Below are 23,064 nucleotides of genomic sequence, written 5' to 3' on the forward strand. Positions count from 1 at the left end.
GCAGAGGCAGGCAGATCTCTGTGAGCTCGAGGCCAGCCTGGTCTATAGAGTGAGTTCCAGGACAGGCTCCAAAAGCTACAGAGAAACCTTGTCTCGAAAGACCAACCAACCAACAAACAAAATAAATGAAAAAATAAAAGAACCTGTCTGAGGCTAAACTGAAGAGGTCTGGACTAATGTTGTTGACTGTACCACAGGTTACTAGCGAGCACTCTTATGCAGATCTGCAATGAGAAGGAGTGAGCCAGCAAGTGGTACTCCTCCATGACCTCTGCATCAGCTTCTGCCTCCGGGTTCCGGCCCTGTGTGAGTGAGTTCCTATGCTTGCTGCTTTCGATGATGAACTGCTATATGGAACTGTGAGCAAAATAAACCCTTTCCTCCACAAGTTGCTTTTGGTCACAGTGTTTCATCACAGCAATAGAAACCCTAACTATGACATGTACAATTCTTGGAACTTAAAAAACGTCTATTTCAAAAAGCTTGACAAAAATTGTACACACACACACACACACACACACACACACACACACACACACACAGCTCTATCTCCAAGTGAATCAAGACTTGGAAAAGGACAGCCATAGGTCTGAGACAATCAGATAGCTATTGTTTGTTTAGTTTTATTTGCAGTATTAAGAAACTAGGGTTTGGGACTAGAGAGATGACTCAGTGGTTAAGCAAACTGACTGCTCTTCTAGAGGACCCAGGTTCAACTCCCACACCCACAAAGTTGCTCACAACTACCTGTACCTCCAGTTCTAGGGGAACTTGACATCCTTTTCTGGCTTCCATGGCATCAGGCACACATATGGTGCACAGACATGCATGCAGGTAAAACATTCATACACATAAAAATTTAAAAAATAAAATGGAAACTACAATTTTATTGAAGGCCTAAAGGACTACAAAATTAGTGTAAGAATAGACATGATGAGTAAGATGTGAAAATTCTCAGATCATATAGCATCCACTCCCAATGTGACCTTCCTAAGAAGTGTCCAATAGCCTCTCTCTAAAACAGAATTGGCGTCATCAGGAAATGGTCAAAGGTGGAGTCTTCTCTAATTCTTCTTAATGCTTGTGTGTTTTACTTCTTTTGTGCTTGAAAACTAAATTCTCTTTGCTGTTAATATAAATTTTATTCTAAATTTCTACTATGGAAAAATTTAAAGATATACAAACATTACAAACCTACTAAAGAGTAGTGTAAACTGGGTGGTGGTGGCATATGCCTTTAATCTCAGCACTCGGGAGGCATAAGCAGGTGGATCTCTGTGAGATCGAGGCCAGCCTCGGCTACAAAAGCTAGTTCTAGGACAGGCTCCAAAGTTACAGAGAAACCCTGTCTCGAAAAACTAGGAAAAAAAAAAAGTAATGTAAACCCTTATTACCTCACACAGTTGAGTTATGGCCAACTTTATCTAATTTCTACACATAAAGATTATTTTTGAAGTAAATTCTAGATTAACATTTATTGCCTTAGGCATGAATGTTTCAAAATCAAATGCATTTATACAAGATAATATAAATGATATAGATATAGATAGATAGATACATTCACAGTTCCTTTGTAACACACACATATATGTACTGTCACAATTCCTTAATATTTTATGTTCAATTTGTACCTGAATTATCAGTTACATCACAGTTTCCTTGAAAATCAGGATCCAAATAAGACCTATTCCTTTTTATTTACATTTATGTACTAGTTTTGTGTGTATGTATCCATGCATGTATTTATGTGTGTGCTCACAGACTGTGGTGCTCGTGTGCAGGTCAGAGAACACTGTAAAAGAGTCTCACGAGTTTCAGGCTTGGTGGGGAGCACCTTTACTTTCTCAGCCATCTTGCCAGCCCAGGACCCACACGTTGTATTTGGCTATCTCTTCTAAATTTCTCTAATCTGTATAGTCTCACTTTTCAGTTTTCTCTTCCATCTACTTGATGAAAATCGCGTCTGCTATTTCTCTACAGTCTATATCTTGTAGTTAGTTTAGCACCATCTCTCTCTCTGTTACCTAGAAGATGGTAACTAACTCTAAAGGCAGTCTGAATTTAGTTAAATTTCACACAGGTGCTTCCAAGAGACAATCTCTATCTTTATTTGCTAAAGCAGATAATATTATACTTTGTTTTCCTTTTTGTGACTTCTGTGTTTTCATTAGCACCTATTAATAAAAATGGGCTTTATCATGAAATTTTCATAGTATACATAATCTGTTTTGGTCATATTCATTCCTATTTATGGCTGCAAATGTGAATAGTTTTTATGTGTTTAAAAAAAAACAAAAGAAACGCACAATCCATCTGAAATTCAGGTTTTAGTGTTTATAAAACCCTTTCCCAGAACATAGTAACTGTGCTGTCCACAGTTGTTTAGTCCTATGATCTCTATGATAACAGAGTTCAGTAGCTGCAGCAGACAGCACATGACACACAGGTGAAATATTACCAGTTCACCCTCTATGCTAATGATCAAGCAACTATGCTTCACAAGGGGACTATGTGGGCAACCTAGGAATGCCGCAGCAACCTAAAGGACTCTGCTCTTCCATTGGTTTATTTACCACCAGTAAGCTGGTAAGTGCTAGGAATTTTGTTTTTTCACGTAACTTCTCCGTGAGCAAGCTCAGGCTATGGTGCGGTGTGGTCACTGTGTGACCTGGGAGAGCCTACCTTTGATCGTCCTTTCCCAGAAGACCCAGTATCCTCAAGAGCTGAATCTGTAACCACGGCGCTGGCACACTGTGGTAACTAAACTCAACTGGGAGCTTTCCTCCCACCACTTGCTTTAAAATTGTCACAAAACTCTCAGTCAGATCTTTATATCCAGAGGAATTTTCCTATGTTTAAAAAAAAAAAAATCTGTTAATAATGTCTTTTTTTACCTTTTTTTCTTTTTCCTTTTTTTGAGACAGGGTCTCTCATACAAGCCAGAGCTGACCTCAAATGTGCTATGTGGCCAGCATTATTCTTTTATATCCATATACACACATATACATATATTTTATAATTTCATACTGTATTTACATTGTGTTCATTCCTCCCTCTTACCCTACCAATCCTCATGTTTCTCCTCCACTCTCTCTAAAATTCATGACCTCTTTTTATTATTCTCTCTCACAGACACGCACACACATAAACAACCTGCTGAGTCCACTTAGTGTTGCTCATATGTATATGTGTTTTAGATAACCACCTGGTATTAGATAGCTTATTAGGGGCTCATTCCTGGAGAAGACCGACTCTCCATAGCCATTAACTGCCTGTAGCTCTTCATCGAGGGGTGTAACTTGTGAGATTTCTCCCATCCACAGTGGGATGCCACCTGGTATCATTGTTCAGGCTTTGTTTAGGTGACCACATTGTTGGGATCATGTGTACAGCTTGCTCTCACATTATAGAAGATACTATCTCATAGCAGATGCCCTGGCCTTCTGGCTCTTACAATCTTTCCATCCTTCTCCAGGGTATAGGAGTTGTGTTGTAGATGTAACTATTGTGGTTGGGCACCCCACAGTCAGCTGTCCTCTAAAGTTGGACCAGTGTGGATTGGAACACCCGATCTTCCTTGCATACAATTCATATTATTAGCAATTTACAAAAGTTACATTTAGAAGTAAATAACAGCATAAAATATATTTATGTGTGTGAATATAGTAGATATATGCACATGTGTGTGCAAGAGTGTGTGCCTATGCACATGCAGAGTCCACAGGAGGATTCTGGGACCCCTGCTCTATCACCCTTTGCCTATTCCCTTGAGGCAGGATTTCTCACTGCACCTAGAACAAGACTGTCAGCCAGGAGGCCCTAGACCCCTTTTGTCTCTGCCTCCCTCAGCATTAGGACTACAGGCACACACACATGATCACGGCACTAGGGCTACAGGCACACACTGATGGCCATGCCCAGCTTTTACATGTGTGCTAGGATCTGGTCTCAGATCCTTCTGCTTGTGTACAAGCATTCTTACCCATGGGCCAACTCTCTAGCCTGATAATGGTATAAAGTATTAATCATTTTATTGAAATATCTGCATTTTCTTCAAATCCATAGTGAGAGTTACAACAGTAACAACTGAGCACATGCCGAAATTACCAACTTACCTTAATCATCCTAAGGTATATATGCAAAGAGGCAGCCATGACGCCAACATCTCTGTCACAAAGTGCTTTCCGAAATTTAGCATGGATATGTTGTACTTGATTAGGAGCAATAAGGTAAAATTTGTATAATGCCAGAACTGCTTTTCTTCGTATAATCTCCCTAAGGATAAAAAATGAAATATAAACAAGGCAACCTGGGCTACCAAGTTAATTATTTTATTCTAATGCAGCAAAGTATGAAAAAGACAAAAATATTGCTTCTTTATAAAGAAGTCCCCCTTCTAGGGGGAGGGAAGGCTGTATGTGGATACATGTTTGTGTGTGTACACCTGTGTGTGTGTGTGTGTGTGTGTGTGTGTAGAGGCCAGTTTGCTATCAGTTATCTTCCTCTATCGCTCTCTTCCTTTTTGAGACAGGGTCACATATGCACTTAATATGGAGCTTTCTGATTCAGTCTCACTGGACTGGCAGCCACAAAGCCCAGGGACCCCATCTCTCCCTTTCTAGCATCTTATTCCAGGTGCGTGCTGATTGGCCTGGCTTTTATGGAGACGCTAGGGACCCAAACTCGGGACTTCATGATTACACCTCAAGGACATTGGCAACTGAGCCCTCTTCTGAGCCCTTTTCAGTTACTGTTTCATGAGAGAGGGTCTCCCTACATAGCTCAGGCTGGTCTCCAACTCATGACCTTCATGCTCTGCCTCCAAAGAGGGCAAAGACAGGTGTGAGCCCGGAAGACACTTTAGCAGCCGTCAGTTACACACAGCCCTAGATGTAGAACTCTCAGTAACATGCACAGATTGCTTTTGTAATCAATTAAAACAAGATAAATAAATTTTATAATTCCTTAATTCTGTTTTTGATTCATTAGGGTAAAAAATTGTTTTCTATAATAGGCAAATATACTCCAAATATTGCAGGGATGGGGAGGCGCAGGGGACACATGGATTTAGAAAAATGCTACTCTTCTTCCTGGGACTTGTTTTAAAAACCTTGTGACAATAAGTTGACAATAAGTCAGTCTCACATTCACCTGTAGCAGATTATGTCTTGCAAACATGCAGCAAAAATGAAACATTTTTTCATTTTTGAATGAAAAACTATATCCTAGTTTTTTTTGTTTCTTTGGTTGGTTTTGATTTTGTGTTTTTTTTGGTTTTGTTTTGTTTTTTGTTTTTGTGTGTGTGTGTGTGTGTGTTTCAGTGCTGGGGACTGACCTTGGAGAATCATACACATCAGACAAGCAAAAGACTCAAGTTCAAATCTCAGCACCCAAGATGGATGGTTCACAACCACCTGTAACTCCAGCTCCAGGGACATCTGGTGCCTCTGAGCTCTGTGGACATTTGTACACATACATATATACCCACATAGGACACACATGAATACACATAATTTTAAATTAGAAAAAGGAACAAATATAAATATATATTGAGAGCTTAACAATATGTCCATTTATGACAACTGTAATACATTCTCCCACACAGACAGGAGCTCGTGACTAGGTTCACAGTACCCCTGATTACAGGAAGGCCTTCTCAAGGCTTATGGAAACCTATAGCTTTGCAAGCTGATTAAAATACATAGTTTAAATGAAAGGGTTTGAACTGAGGTACTCTGTAGCAGCAGGCAACACTTTTTCCAGAAAACATGGTCTATTAGGTAAGATATTGATCAGGAAGATCCCAAAGGCCCCCAAAACAACACAGGCCATCACCATTGCTCTTGGTTGCCTACCACAATTACACTGTACAGCCTTGCTGGCAAAGGCCCCACACACTCGGGTCCTCACACTTGCACACCATGTACATCACCAACCAAGCAACCGCCTCAGGTCCTCATCCCACACATGCTTGATAAAAACATTTTTACATACAGGGTTGTTAGAGATTTGGGTTTTTTCCCCTCTTATGCATCATTTATTTCATCTGTTTTAAGAAGTATATTTAACATTTTAATATAATGTCACATTGTGTTGCTAGGTATACAAATGGTAAACTTGTAAGCTGGGAATGACCTGGAAGCTTTCTCCATGATGGTTAGCTTTCGTAGTTGTTAGAGTTGCTTTTAATGTCCACTTGCCACAAATCAGAGTCACCTGAGTATAGAGCCTCATCTAAGGAGTGTCCTGATTGCCTGGACTCCTGTGGGAAGGCCCACCCCAATTCTGGTCTGCACCTTCAAGTCACAACCCAGATCAAAAGGAAAAGTCATCCCACCTTTTCTGGCTTGGCCCCCCTCTTGCTGCAGAGTTAACTACCCTGTTACTGCTGTTGCTGCGGATGAGGATTTCCTTGCTGACAGCAGAACCAGAATTTCCGAACTTTCATTGTGAACCAGGACCAGGGGTATCCAGGAACCTTCTGGGCTTCCAGTGCCAGACTGGGACTGCTGAGGCACCTCGCCTTTTGAAGTGAAAAACTATGGGTTATGTTTTCCTTGTGTGTCCCAATTCCACTCTCTTATGAAAGACAGTCACAGTGCAACTATTCTGACTGACGAAGCAACTACTGAGTTCTCAATCTTCAGGTGTGATTCTGCTATTGTTACTATTTTAAAGCTGACTTCTTAAATTCTTTAATAATTTTACACTATACATGTAGATACACATACATATGTGTACACATACACACACACGTTAGAGAGATGCCTCAGTGGTTAAGAGCATGTGCTGATTTTTGTTTTGTTTCGTTTTGTTTGTTTGTTTGTCTGTTTGCTTTGTTTTTTAAGAGAAGGCTTCTCTGTGGAACAGCCCTGGTTGTCCTGAAACTTGCTTTGTAGTCCAGGTTGGCTTGGCACTCACAGAGATCCACCTGTCTCTGCCTCCCGTGCAGCACTGCCATGTCCGGCACATGTGCTGCTCTTAACCTCTTCTTGGGGACCCAAGTTCAATTCCCAGCACCCACAGCAGGCAGCTCACAACTACCTGTGACTCCAGCTCCAGGAGATCTAATGCCTTCAGCCTCTGTTGGTACCTGCACTCACATGCACATACCCACACCAGACACATACATATACATAATTAAAATAATAAGAAATCTTTAAAATATATGCATGTGTATGTATAGTATATTTATGTACATGTGTGTATATACACACACACACCATTGGTTCTGTTCCTCTAGAGAACTCTAACACAATAGTGCTGGAAAGTGCCATGCAGGTCACTGGGAGAGAAAAGTCACCAATGGACTTCCATAGAGGTAGACCCTATATGCAATAACATTGACCTACCAAGCAAGACGTGCCATTGCACTAGTGACATGACTAATAAAGGAGTGACCAGCCACTCTGTAATTGGATATGAGGCTGTTCCATGGGAGGGAATTCATGTCCAGTACTATAGACCTGGACAAAAGTCTATGATTGGGGGTCATAGGCCTATGAGAAAGCCTACCACTACTACTTTCCTAAATGGACACATTGTCAAACTGCCTACTAAATATTATGTTTAAACCAAGAAATTAGTGCATTTCTCAACCTTAGTCAGCAAAACTTCTTTTTGCAATGGGGGTAGCGGTTAATGCAGAGACTTGTAACAGGTCAAAGTGCTGAGAAAAGTCACTAATGAGTGCTCAGTCCTAAACAGGACATCTACACCACCACCACCATCCCTCAAGGCTCAGGGGACATCTTGGAAAAGGGGGAGGAAAGACTGTAAGAGCTGGAGGACTGGAAGGGTACTGAGAAATACTGTCTTCTGGACATGACACAGCCATTGTCCGCAGGGTCTCACTGCAGCTCTGGTCACCTACACAGAACCTGCACCAAATGAACCAGTTAGCCTCCCAGCATGAACAGTAGAGACGCTCAAAAGGTTTCAACCTTAGCTGAGAAACTACTGGAAGTTGACAACTGCTGGGGAGTGGCAGTCACTATTCTTTGGGACATGGTTACTGTTAGGTGGATGGTTCAACACACATGCATGTATGGGCAGCACTAACTGGACTTGGTTGGTTGTTGTTATTGTCAGCATTATTAGAATGAGGAGGAAAAGGACATAAAGGTGAAGAGGTTGTGTTGGGAGGGCTTGGGGAATTAGAAGTGGATATGATCAAGATACATTGTACAGATGTATGGAATTGTGAAAAAATAAATAAGATATACATTTAAATAAGTTTTTGTTTTGAAACATATAGTATCGAAAACTATGTGAAAATAGTTTACTTACTTAGAATGTTGAAGTTTGTCTTCTATTAATGGAAGAACAGCTGGAATCATTTCTCGAGGGAAAATCTGGCTGACAACAGTAAGGGCCATACATACTTCTACCAGGTTAGTGCTCTGCAGGTCCTGCCATAAGCAAGAAAGAAGACAGTCTGCACAAACCAAACACCACAACTATCCTGCTTACTTAGTAATCTCCCCTCTTTATAACCAATTTATACATTCACACTTGCCTCAGAACCTACAAAATAACCCCCCCCCCACACACACACTGATTTCATTTTCCATAATAGTCAAAGGCAGCTGACTGGCTACAGGCCAAAAGAGTCTCCTTTGTTATAGCCCTCAAACTTTTCCAAATTAATAAAACAACTTCACAAACTTTTCTAGTTAACATAAATGGAGCTTTAGAATTTATATAATAAAAAGTATATGCTCATACATACTCATATATACACAAAATAGAAGGAATTAATAGACAAATTATAATAATAACTACACATACTAACTGCTTCATTTCATCAATTAAAAAACACAGATGAAAAGAGAGACATTTTATTTTAATAGATACCAATGAAATCATTAGAACATATTTCAAAAACTTATTACACTAAATTGAAATATCTAAAATAAATAAATCTCTAGATCCATACCTACAAAATCAGACCACGATAATATAATTTAAATACATCTCAACAGGCAAGAGGAGTAAGGCAGTAGTAAATAAAATCTAACTAAAAAAAAAGTCCAGAGCTAGGTGTGAGGGCTCATTCTTTAATCCCAGTACGTAGGGGGTAGAGGCAGGAGGATCTCTGTGGGTTCAGAAGTAGTCACAGAGCAGATAAACTCTCCCAGACCTTTAACGACTATGTAGAACTAAATTTTCTCAAATTATTCCATAAAAGAGATGCTACCAAACTCTCATTATGAAACCTAATCAGGACACAAAAAGAAATTAAAGAACACAAATGTCAAAATTCTCTCTCTCTCTCTCTCTCTCTCTCTTTCGGGTGGGGTTCGAGACAGAGTTTCTCTGTGTAACATTTCTGGCTGTCCTGGAACTGGCTAAGTAGAACAGGTTGGCCTTGAACTCACTGAGATCTTCCTACCTCTGTGTTCCAAGTGCTGGGATTAAAGGCATGCTCCATCACCACCTGACTGATATCAAAATTCTTAATAAAACACTTGCTAACTGCCAGGCATGGTAGAGAACACTTTAATACTAGCACTCAGAAGAGAGAAGCAGGCAGAACTTCGTGACCATGCCAGCCAGGGAAACACGGCGAGACTCTGTCTAAACACACAACACTTAACACATCATATTCAAGAACAAATCATGTACCATAATCAAATCAGTTTCATTCCATGGGGGCAGGATGGTTCAACATCTGCAAATTAATACTTAATACATCACATAAATGGACACGAGGCAGAAATCACATGATCATCTAAATACAAACAAGGATTCTGACGAAATCTAACATCTTTTCATGATAAAAGTCTTGGAGAGACTACAAATAGAAGGAACACAATAAAGATTATATATGGCAAACTTATAGTCAGCATTATACTCAATGTGGAAAAGCTCAAAACAATAAAACAAGAAAATAAAATAAAACAAAAACACAAAATGAAGAAATCCAAATACCCTTATTTACAAACAGGATTCTATCCATAATAAAACCTAAAGACTCCACCAGAAAACTCTCAGACTGATAAACCCTTTCACACTCAGCACACAACACACACTTGTATGAAAATGTCCTAAGCCAGGCAGCATATGCCTATAATTCCTACTAAACTGGGGAGGTTCATGCAGAAGGATCAGGAGTTCAGTGCCTTCTTCAGCTACAGAGTGAGTTTGAGACCAGTCTGAAATATATGAGATCCTGTCTCAGAAAGGGGGGTGGGGATGGAAAGGTCCTACACACAGATACGTGCACGCGCGTGCACACACACATACACAGAGCAAAATAAAACAGAGCTGGGATGTAGTTCTGTTGGTGGAGTATGTGGTTAGCATGCACAAAGCCCTGGGTTCAGTCTCCATGTCATAAGCCAGATGTAATGGTGCACGCTTCAATCTCAGGAGGGGTGGATCCAGGAGGATCAAAAGTACAAGGCCAAAAATAAATAGCTAGGCACGAGGCGCACATCTTCAATCCCAGCCCTTGGTAGGCAGAAGCGGGCAGATCTCTGTGAGTTTGGCACCAGCCTGGTCTACATAGTGAGTTCCAAATGAACCAGAATTTAAAAACAAAATAAACAAAACCCCCTTCTAGATGCTGAAGTGGCTCAATGGTAGTTTCTGCAGAGAACTGGAGTTTAAATCTCAGTGCCTATGCCATCTCACAACTGTCAGTAACTCTTGTTTCAAGGGCTCTGATGCCCACAGGCCTCTGCCCTTACATCCACACATAATTTAAAAAATAAGCCTTTAACAGGTATCTTTCTGAGACAATTCCATAAGTAAACCTACACTTTCAAATTATTTAAGTAACTATGACTACAGAGGAATGTCATGAGAGCAGAAATAAGACTTCATATTAACCAGCATACACTATGATACGGTACCTTTACCACTGTATTCACAAGAAGAAGCAAAAGTTCATGACTTTCATGTAGAAATAGAGAAACAGCCAAATAGCCTATGAAAAAATGAAGAAAAAGTTTTCATTACTAAGTATATTCCAAAATTCCTTTCCTAGTAAGTTAAAGCCCATAAATAAATCCAAGTGTGAAGCAAATCAGTTACAGGTAATATAAAAACGAGGTGTAAATACATGGTTAACAAACTTCTCTACGACGATTTCAGGTGTCCTTCATCCTGCACATTCAGAATAACAGATTCTGCAAGATAGATATAAAATTAAAGTCCTGTGAATGTCAAAGTTCTAGTGAAAATCTCCACATGATCAATCAAAATATTGTCTCTTAGAGCCAAACACAATTGTTCAAAAACCTAGTTATTAAGTTAGCATCAAGTCACTGATGATTTATTATCGTCCTGTTACTCATATTTACTTTCTCAGTCTGAAGACAATGTTGAGTAACAGTAGTTGAGGAAAGACACACTGGCTGCCACACTAGATGGACTCACTGTCCAATGAGCATTCTGCTTCAAAAACTGTTTTAGGACAGAGGAATGAATGCACTGACATCATGACAAACGCGATGAACATGGGATCCATGCACTTTACGGAGTTTCTGGCGACTTTTCATACTGGCGATGATATTTATTAGTTACCATGTGTCAGTAACTCTACAAGCCTTGCTTCATTTAATTCTCCAAACAACCCTAAGATGTAAGTAGAACAACCATGCCAGTATAGAGATGAGGTCAAAAGAGAGGCTAACATCCCAAAGTCTCTAACTATGACATGGAGGAATCAGGACTCAGACGCAGACAGTCCCCACGTACCCACCTCTCATCCTCACTCTTCTTCCTCTCAGTCCTTTCACTAGAGGTACTAATGTTAGCTATCCTTACTATTACCCAGGAACTGTTGGACCCTAGTGTACAAACATCAAGGAGGAGTCGCCCCTAGAGACCATCCCTCACACCACAGCCGATGCAAAAGCATGAGGATTTTATTAATTCTGTCATGACAGGGTCCCTCAGCATTCGGGAAGCCAAGAGACTTCGAATAGCTGGTACAATCTACTTTTAAAGGAGAAGGCCATAGAAGCAAGGGGGGTTGTTCTTTGACCATTATGACTGGCTTATTCAAAAGGGTTATTACCAATAATTGGCTGGAGAGCTGTTGCCAGATCAGATGAGGTAAGAGGTCATTTTGACCCCGTTTCCCAGGGGACTGAATCAAAACATACGTGTATGGGTAATTGTTCAGGAACTGAGTCAACATCTTAAAGGTTATCTTGCCCCAGTTTCTGGAGAACATACGTGCTGTTATGGTCCTTGGTTCCCAGGGGAGGAGGGGAAGCACTAAGGCATGGAGGCTGAGAGGGTTCAGAACTGTCAGAAAATGGCTTCAGAACTGTCTTAAAGTCTTACAGAACTATGCGTCCTTGTCCACTGTACAACATAAATCACTCAGCAATTTCTATCTCAGAACTACAAGGAGCAGCACACCCAACTCTAATTTTTCAATATGGAGGAAAAAAACTATTATTCCCCAAGAGAGGAAAAAGCTGACTAGGTAGGCCAGGCAGCACCTACAGCAGAAGCTACTTCTTTGGGTAAGGTATCACCCACACACAAGTCACCAAAGTCAATAAACTATTTCAAAGGTCATATTAAAGAAACCTTAATTAGCTGGGCGGTGGTGGGGCACGCCTTTAATCACAGCACAGAGGCAGGCAGAGCTCTGTGAGTTCAAGGCCAGCCTGGCCTATACAAGTCCCAGGTCAGCCAGGTTTACATAGTGAGACTACATCTCAAAACAAACAAACAAAAAGAGCAAAAGAGTTTGTTTGGGCTCACAATCTAAGGGCAAGCCACTATGGTAGAGTAGACACAGTGGAGGCAGCTGATCACACTGTATCGAAGGCAAGAAGCAGAGAGCAGAGCATGACACAAAAATAAAATTGGAAATAAAAAATGAATGTGAAAGACCCAGATAAATCCAGACCCGTCTAGCAGAAAAAATAGAGCCAAAAATCTAAGCAGAGAGAGAAGAATCAAAAATCTACATTAGCCAGTTCAGTGACTCTGTTTCAGGAACTAGCTGAAGATAAAGTTAGATTATAATCTTGAGAATAATCTTGAGAAACAGGGAGTTACCCCCTTGTGATTATCACTGGTATTTTCGGAATTTTATGGTTTCTTCCCTTAAATACCCCTTCTCCCAGCTACTCGGGGTTGAACTCTCTACCCCAGGGTGGGAAATGAGTTTTGGCCCCTGCGCACTGGTTCCTGTCCTATCAATAACCCTCGTGTGATTGCAGCAAGGACGGTCTCTCATGAGTTCCTGGGGGGTCGTGTTACCCGAGACTTGAGTGAGAGTCTCCCCGCTCCGGAGGTCTTTCAATGTTAAGTATAAAAATTAAAACGTACCAAAAGCTATTCAAAGCAATCACACCACCTATGCTAGTTAGTCTTTTTGTCAATTTGAAAGAGGACTCTCAACTAAGAAAATGCTTCCATCAGACGGGCCTGTAACCAAGTCTATGGGGGCATTTTCTTAATTAACAATTGTGTGGAGGGGCCCAGCCCACTGGGGCGGTGCCAACTCCAGGTAGGTCCTATAAAAAAGGAGGGTAAGCATGCCCTGGAGAAGCAAGCCAGTAAGCAGAATTCCTGCAAGTTCTCTGCTTTAGCTTCTGCCCTGAGTTTCTGTCCTAACTTCCCTCAGTGATAGACTGTGGCCTGGGAGCTGTAAACTGAACCACACACTTTCCTCCCCAAGTTGCTTTTGGTTAGTGTGGTGGCTAATCTTAGATTGTTGTCAACCTGAAGACATCTGGACTCAACTAAAACCCAAGTAGCGGGGCACTCCTGTAAAGAATTCCCTGGGTTGGACCATTTTAGGTAAGAAAACCCACCCTAAATCTGGGCCCTTATCTCCTGGCTCTTCGCCTGCATGCACTCACTCTCACTAGCAAGTCCATCAGTCTGTCGCTAAGGCATTACTTTGATGATACAGATTCCAACACAGACTGAAGACTGGCTGAGACATCCAGCCTTGTGGGCTGAACAACTGCCAGATCCTTGGCCTTCCTGTCAGGAGTCTGCCATTGTGGGGTAGGTACACCACAGCCTGAAAGCCACTCCAATAAATCCCACATATAAATATCCATCCTCTAAAGTACCCCAACTAACGTTAGCCAATGATTTACCACAGCAATAGAAAGCAAATTAAGACACCACCAATTATCCAGTATTTTTCCTTTTTGCTTTTGTTTGTTTGTTTGTTTTTTGGTTTTTTGTTTTGTTTTGTTTTTTGAGACAAGGTCTCTCTATGTAGCCCTGGCTGGCCTGGGACTTACTACTTAGATAAGGCTGGCCTTAAAACTCAGAGATCTGCCTGCCTATGCCTCCCAAGAGCTGGGATTAAATATATGTGCCATCACCACCAGCCCCAGTATTTTCAATCATCTGTTGCTTTCAAGAATTCATGCCAATGCCAACACAGTAGTCAGCCAGGTAACAAGAGAGTAGGCTGAAGTACTGTAGTAGGAGGCCACTTGTTTGTTCCCGGCTGCTCAGACCCGAAATAACCACACAGAACTGTATTAATTAAATCACTGCTTGACCCATTAGCTCTAGCTTCTTATTGGCTAACTCTTACATCTTAATTTAACCCATTTCTATTATCTGTGTATCACCATGTGGCTTTGGCTTACTGGGTAAAATTCCATCCAGCAATCTGTCTCTGGCGGGGCTATATGGCTTCTCCTGCACCTTCTTTCTCCCAGCATTCAGTTTAGCTCCCACCTCCCCCACCACCCCAGCCTAGTTCTACTCTGCCCTATCAACAGGCCAAAGCAGTTTCTTTATTAACCAATGGTATTCACAGCATAAAGAGGGGAATCCCACATCAAAGTCTTATCTTTTCGCAAAAGGAAATAAATAGGCTGGATCAAAGCTAAGTCTACCTAAATTCTAGCCCTCAATACTTAAAGAAGTTCTACAGAACTCCATGGTGTGGTTTGATATAGACTCTTGTCACAGACTCAGAGATCAGGGAAACTGAGTTTTCACTGATATTCTTAGGCCTGACTATATGAGAACAACACATGGTCCAAAGTCACAAGTAATTTTAACATTATAACTACTATGTTTGTTTCTGTCCCTCCCTACCACTGTAGAGGGTCTCAAAATAGATCGTGGAAGTTATCCACTTTAAGCTGGGTAGTGGTGGTACACGCCTTTAATCCCAGCACTAGGGAAGCAGAGGCAGGGGGATCTCTGTGAATTCGAGGCCAGCCTGGTCTACAGAGCAAGTTCCAGGACAGTCAGAACTGCTACACAGAGAAACCCTGTCTCGAAAAAAAACAAAACAAACAAAAAAATAATAAGTTATCCACCTTATGTGTGACTGTAGGTGTGTGGCACACAATGGGTACCTACTAGAATCTGTTTTCTGAGTCCTTAACAACATAGCTAACAATAAGGACATCACAGCAGGAAGAACTGATTCTGATCCCCACAAATGTGTGTGGTATGCACACACACACACACACATACAGGCAATAAAGACACTAAAATTGTTTTAAATATTTAAAGACTTGTTTACTTATTTATGTACTTTATGTATATGAGTAATCTGTCTGCATGCACACCTGCATGCCAGGGAGGGCATCAGATCCCATTACAGATGGTTGTGAGCTACCCATCCTCCAACCCATGTTTTAAATATTAAAAAGGGGGGGGAATCACTATTTTCTTAACTACAAAAAAAATCTACAAAGCGAATAAAGATAAATAGGTCAGTGTTGAAAAACTGTTAAGAAGGAAAGAAATGACAAAGGCAGAGAAATGAGAAGGAGAAGGAAGATATGGAAGGAGAAAAGCAGGAAACAGCGGACGGTGCCTGGACCTGGACTCTACCGCACCATCCCCTCCCAGAACTGGAAGGAGACATTTAAATATATTCACATTTAACACACCTCCCTTTATAAATGAAAAAGATGAAGCTGCTTTTCACTTCTATAATGTTCAACAATAATGTTAGAAAACAAAATGCTTTTTTCAGACAAGCTTGTTGGCACACACCTTTAATCCCTGAACTTTGGAGGCAGAAGCAGGTGATAGTCAAGGCTAGCTGGGGCTATATAATGAGACCCTGTCTCAAAAGTAAATAAAACAAAGACAAAACCTAAGAAACAAAACCAAATGAAATGAGAAAAATACTCCAAATGTAACCATTTAGAAACTAAAAGGTCATCATTAGAAACATTTTAGACAAATTAATTAATCGGTTATTTTAAAGAGGAACTGGAGGGGTTAGAGAGATGGCTCAGTGGTTAAGAGCACTGGTTGCTATTCCAGAAGTCTTGAGTTCAATTCCCAGCAACCACGTGGTGGCTAACAACCACCCGTAATGAGATCTGGTTTCCCCTTCTGGACTGCCGGCAGAACACTGTATACATAATTAATAATAAAATAAAAAAATAAAAAGGAGTTGGAGAGGTGGCTGGGTGGTTAAGAGCACTGGCTGTTCCTCCAGAGGACCCAGGTTTAATTCCCAGCACCAAGTCACACTGTCTGGATCTGTAACTCCAGTTCCAGGGCTTCTGACACCCTCACACAGACACATGCAGAGGAAACATCAACAAACATACAAAAGAAAAGTTTCAGATATATGAAAACTCTCAGTGGGGTGGTTGTCTGGAAAGCACAAAATCTTAGGTTCACATAAGCCAGGAGTGGGGGTAAAATCCTAGCATTTGGGGAGTGAACCCACGGCTCTATGATAAATCAGAGGCCAGTCTGCAACATATTGGACTAGCTCCAAAAAACCACAAAACAACAAAAGAAACCCCCTCCCCGCTACACAGAATTTTCAAGGTACAGCTTGATACCTAAGCACAGTGGCCAAAGGAACAACTCTGTCAGGAAATAAAATGCTTGCAGAACCAGTCTGAGATATACAGAAGAGCTTTCTGAAGACGATGAAAGCCTACTGGAATTAAATCCCAGAGTTATAGAAGCTTTGAAAGAAATCAATTTTAAAGTAAATTACTAATAAAAACTTCTTTATCAGGATTATAAAAAGTTTGAATTAGTCTGAAAGCCGAAACATTAATCTATAGTAAGAAAAGCCACATAACACCATAAGGGACCAGACGGAGGGACTTATCATTAAATTAATGGGATTAGACAGGCTTCTTAAAGCTTGAGCTACTAAAGAACAATTTACATACAAGAAAGTCACCTCTTTTATGTGTAGTTTAATGGGTTTTACATCTGTATGTAGCATCTCACTATCCCATGATCAAGCACCTTTTAATCTTCCCTATAACTCCACAATGACTCATATCCAGGAAAGCCACTTTTACATATAGGCTTTGTGTTCTAAAGGGCTAGCGTTGGAAATCTGAGCTGGGATATAGTTCAGTGGTAGAGAACTTGCCTATGCATGTGAGGGTCTATCCCAGGACTACAAAAAAACCCGAGGACTAGAAAAAAGAAAAATACATAATGCAATGCTCTAAAAACATAACATATACCAGCCATCATTTTGAAGTGGTTAACACCTTAGAGAAACAGTAAGAACAGAAGTCTTAAACATATACATACCCACTCTTTTTTCCAAGAGGTTTCCTTGTTGGGCCAACTTGATTGCATGTATATATCCAAAGGAAGCATCATATCCGAGCATTTCACAATATATAAGTCTCACCATACATTCCTTCATCATTTTCTGAAAAGTGAAACATTCAATCACTACATAAACAAATGAATGCTTCCATTTTTCTGTATGTCACACTCATTTAACAAGGGAGTCATTTATCCTGGTAATGAAGAAGAACTGATAGACACACTACAAAGCAATTGCCTAATATCAGAATATAGAAATAAAAGTTGCTTCTAACAATCACCAACATACTAATGTCAAAAAATTAGTTCAATATTTTATTGACAATGATACTATAAACTACCTGAAGCTACTTCTAACTCTACGTGGCCCAGAGAAGTTTCATTAGAGGTGTTCCTCAGACAAAATTTCATCCATGACGATCACATTTGGCATTTAAAATCAATTTGAGCCGGGTGGTGGTGACACACACTCTTCCTCCCAGCACTCGGGTGGCCGAAGCAGGCGGGTCTCAGAGTTAGAGGCCAACCTGGGCTACAGAGCATGTTTCAGGACAGCCAGAGCTGTACAGAGAAACCCTGTCTCAAAAAACCAAAGTGGGGAAAATCGATTTGAATATATTTTGCCAAATGAAAACAATCTAGAAAATTGATACAAGTTGGTAATATACTCTGTAATGAAAATAGTCAATTTTAAATATCAAACTGCAAGCCAGCTGTATTCCTTTCATCCTGGTACTAGGAACTAGGTAGGAGGCTGAAGCAGGGCTGTGTGAGCCCAGGAGTTGGAGACTAGAATAAAGAACCATCTCTGGCCAGGCGGTGGTGGCGCACACCTTTAATCCCAGAACTCAGGAAGCAGAGGCAGGTGGATCTCTGTGAGTTTGAGGCCAGCCTGGGCTACAAGAGCTAGTTCCAGGGCAGGCTCCAAAACTACAGAGAAACCCTGTCTCGAAAAAAACAAAACAAAACAAAACAAAAACAAAACAAACCTCAAGAAATGGAGGAAAAACAATCAAACTGAACACAGGCTTTCTTCAGCATTATTATATTAGATATGTAATCATCTGCTGTATAAGAACTCCTTTTCTCTGTTTAAATAACTCTCAATACTGTGAACTGAGAGGCATAATTTCATGAACGATTTGGCCATTACAAACTAAAATTCTTCTTTTTCTTTTTTCCGAGACAGGGTTTCTCTGTGTAGCCCTGGCTGTCCTGGAGTTCTGGAACTAGCTCTGTAGACCAGGCGGGTGTCAAACTCAGAGATCTGTCTGACTCTGCCTCCTGAGTGCTGGCATTAGAGGCATTCGTCACCACAGCCCAACCAACACTAAAATTCTTTAGTACATTCTAAGAATATGTTTTATCAGAATGACATTTGCATTATCGATATTTATGGCAAAGTTCTGTTAGTAATAAGAATTATATTCCCCCAAACAGAAAAAAGCTCAGATTATTTTAATATATAAAATTAAAACTTGGCAATGATAGTGCACATCAAGTTCTGGATTCAATCCCAGGATCATAAAAGAGAAAAAGGAAGAGGGCTGAAAAGATGGCTCAGCAGTTAAGAGCACTGGCTGCTTTCCCAGGACCCACGTTCAATTCCCAGCACTCACAAGGCAGCTCACAACTATCTGTAAGTCTGGTTCAGGGGACCTGACACCGCACGTCAGTGGATATAAAATAAAGTTAAATAACTTATTTTTAAAAGGAAAAATATATATTCAGTTTTCTATAAACAACTATCTGTAAACCCAACGTCAGCAATACAGTAGTAAATTCCAGGCTAGCCTGGGATATATAAGATCCTGTACTAACAAAAAAAAATTTTTTTTTGGCTTTTCGAGACAGGGTTTCTCTGTGGTTTTGGATCCTGTCCTGGAACTAGCTCTTGTAGACCAGGCTGGCCTCTGCCTCCCAAGTGCTGGCACACACCACCACTGACCAGCCAATATTTTTTTAATCTTAAAAATATAGTTGGCAGAAGTAGGCATATATTTAATCCCAGCACTCAGCGCGTACTCTCTCTCTCTCTCTACACGCACACACACACACACACACACACACACACACACCTCAAAGTTAACTGATCTCAGATTATTAGATAAAAAAGGCTAACATTTAACAAAATGGGGTGTGGTTGTGTGTGCCCTGTTCTTGGGAGGTCAAAGCAGGAGGAGCCAAAGCGACAAAGTGAGTCAGAGGCTAGCCTGGGCTATATGAGACCTTTGGATAAAAATAACAACAACAACAAACAAAAAAAAACCCTTAAAGACAGTAAAGAAAAATATTAGGGAAAGGCAGTTTAGTTCAAATCACTTATGTTTAAAGCAGCAAAAGAGAATTCATTACTATATTAAGTTACTTAGTTACTACTAAGTTTAACATTTGTTAGGGAGAGACAGTGTCTAATTGTTTTTAATTGAACTATAGTGGGAGTCCCTCTGCAAAGGCTTTCATATAAATAAGAAATAAAATTGTTAATTTGTGCCATTAAGTTTCAGCCCTGGATTTGTACCATGACTTCAGAAGGTTTTTGCTTGCTTGCTTGTTGTTTTTAAAATTTTTATTTATTAATGTATTTATATATTTATGTATTTTATATATTTATATACTTTATGCATGAGTGCTCTATCTGCATGTATGCCTGCATGGCAAAAGAAGATATCAGACCACATTATAGATGGTTGTGAGCCACCATATGGTTGATGGGAATTGAACTCAAGACCCCTTGAAGGGCAGCCAGTGCTCTTAACTGCTGAGACTCTCTCCAGTCCATGACTTCAGAGTTTTATCTAAGTAAAATTATTACATAAACTACTGTTCCTTTATCTACAGAACAAAGTATATTCCCAATATGAAACTTTGTTCTACAATTTCCTTCCAATCGTCCCAGCTCTGTAAGATCTTAGAAACACATGACTCCAGGAAGTGTGCCCAGACCTGCCCGGATGGCTAGAGTTAAGTTATAGAATCTTGCTGCTAAATTCTGGGTAACCAGTGATCAGTTACCCAACTTTATGCCTTACAGTGGAAAAACTGTACTGGATGATAGCAGAAAATGAAAACCTAGTGAAGTAAAAAGAACTATTCTGTTTCACATTTTACCAAGGATCACAAACATACACACAAATGTACACATCTACATATACAACACACACATACACACACACAAGGATACCACACAAGGATACCAAGGTGTCTTGAATTTTATTCCTGAATACAGTAACTACAAAAAAATTTATATTCTCTTAGACTTTGCATATTCATGCTTATGACCATGTATTTACGCAAAATTAATCACCTTGATATTTACTAGGGGGATAAACATTTCCACAATGACTTACACACAAAAAGGACCCCACAGTCTTAGTGTGCTGACACACACTTATGATCCCAGTACCCAGAAACAGAGGTAAGTGGATCCTTGTATTCTACATAGTAAGTTCTGTGGTCTGGTCTAGATAGTAAGTTCTAGGCCAGCCAGGGTAATACAGCAAGATCCTGTTTCAAAAATAAAAAAATAAATAAAAATAAACATATTTCATGTTTTTTTTTAAAAAAAATCTAGTAAATATTTGATGAACAATTGTTAGTTGGAAAAAAAGCCTTTTTCTACAAGTGCCTGGCCAGCAAGATGGCTGTGATTCAAGGTCCTTGCCCCCAAGCCTGATGACCTGTGTTCAAGCCTATGGACACAGGTAGTGGAGAGAACCAACTCCTACAACTTGGTCTTCTCTCCACACACATTATGGCATGCACACATAAGCACAGGCTTACATACAAACACACTTAAAGTTTCAAATGTAATGAATGTTAAGTAACAATACATAATGCATACATTTTGTGTTGAGTTGATACAGTATACCCCACAAAGATAGAACTTGAACATGTCAATTAAAAGGACAGTTAACAACAAACACCCAAGTCCTAATCTGAAGATGTGCCAACTGTCTCAGAGTGGCCAGCGTGGAGCAGCTGGCTACTCAGTTAGCTGCTTAGTGAATATTGTTGCAAAGGCATACTCTATGGACCCAGGCTTCAAAGGCAAGTGTGCCCAACTGTGCAAGCATACCAGTGTTGTAGTCGGAGCGGAAACAGTCGCCTTCAGATTGCTCAGTTCCTGCTGGATCAATTTCTCTTCTTCCTGAAAAACACAATTATAGCCATTTCAATTAAAATGAAGTATCCTTCTTTAGAAAAGTTACATTTCCCGGCCCATAGGAACCTCCTTGGAAAGAATAATTATTTCCAGATTAACCTACTACTCCTCTCTATTTCATTCACTTGCTAGTAAAGATTGGCAGGATTTTTAAAAAGAAAAATTCAAAATGGGGGTAGTGAGATGACTCAGTGGGTAAAGGTGCATGCTGCCAAGTCTGATGGTCTGAGTTAGGGTTCAATCCCTGGAACCCACAGGATGGAAAAAACTGACTCCTACAGACAAGTGCCCTATCATGACACACAATCCATTAAGCACTTAACATTAAACATTAGCCCAGCTATTGGCTAATACAATGCTATCTTCTTCCCCCTCTACCCCCAGACAGGCAGGGTTTCTCCTTGTAGCTGTTCTGGAACTAACTCTAGCATAGACCAGGCTGTCCTTGAACTCACAGAGGTCCACCCGCTCTGCCTCCCCAAGTGCTGGGATTAAAGGCCTGCACCACCACCACCACCACCACCACCACCACCCAGCTATACAATGTTATCTTTAAATCAATCACACCCAAGTTAGGGCTGGAAAGACAGTGCAGCAGAGAAAACTGCACACTGCTCTTGCAGAGAACCAGAGCTTGGTTTCAACTCTGGTGGTTCCCAACTGCCTAAACCTCCAGAGCTAGGAGATCAGACACTCACTTCTGGACTGAGGGCATCTGCACTCATGTACACACACACACACACACACACACACACACACACAAGGTCAAAAAACTAAAAGCAAAATATCTAAAAAACATACAAACCCTATGAGTGAAGCACTACCACATCTGGTTGCCTGTGCAGTTTCCAACTGCTACCTAAGCCAAAATACACATTCTCGACAACTTCATTTGGGAGAAGGGGCTCAGTGTGTAAATGCACTTGCTGCATTAGCGTGAGGATCAGAATCTGTCATATAAGAAGCCCGACATGGTGAGATGGATCTGTAAACCCCACATTCCCATGGTGAGATCAGAGGTAGAGACAAACTCCCTCCCCACTTCTCCCCCCACAAGAAGCTCCCAGGCCCACCTGCTTGGGGTATAAAGCACAGTAGAAAGCAAGAGAGATTTTATCTCAAACAAGGTGGAAAGTTAGGACCAATACCAGAAGCTATCCTGTGACCCCTACCATATAGTACATGAACCCTCACCAACACACCACAACACCACACACACAGTGCATACATATACACATTTTAAAAAACTTGCCCCCATACACACAAACACAGTACATACATATACACCTTTTTTTTAAAAAAAAATTGGCCTCGCCTACAAATTAGCAAAAGAAAATCATTAAGCTATATTAAGTACACCAATAATGACTGTGTGATGTGCAGCAAGC

General features: G+C 40.6%; 1 protein-coding gene across 1 annotated transcript in view; it reads right to left on the reverse strand.

Moving 5' to 3' along the window:
• Positions 1-23,064, reverse strand: part of Ap4e1 (adaptor related protein complex 4 subunit epsilon 1) — a 64,803-nt gene that overhangs the window by 40,796 nt on the left and 943 nt on the right. The window contains exons 2-7 of the mRNA XM_087911236.1: positions 21,590-21,661; positions 17,491-17,614; positions 10,860-10,933; positions 8,290-8,411; positions 4,116-4,275; positions 2,683-2,849 (exon numbers count right to left, since the gene is read on the reverse strand). Of these exons, the coding sequence (XP_087767362.1) occupies positions 2,683-2,849; positions 4,116-4,275; positions 8,290-8,411; positions 10,860-10,933; positions 17,491-17,614; positions 21,590-21,661 (719 nt within the window). The remainder of the gene's footprint in view (positions 1-2,682; positions 2,850-4,115; positions 4,276-8,289; positions 8,412-10,859; positions 10,934-17,490; positions 17,615-21,589; positions 21,662-23,064) is intronic.

Source organism: Myodes glareolus, chromosome 10 (assembly GCF_982192425.1).
Source record: "Myodes glareolus chromosome 10, mMyoGla1.1, whole genome shotgun sequence".
Taxonomy (NCBI): Eukaryota; Metazoa; Chordata; class Mammalia; order Rodentia; family Cricetidae; genus Myodes; species Myodes glareolus.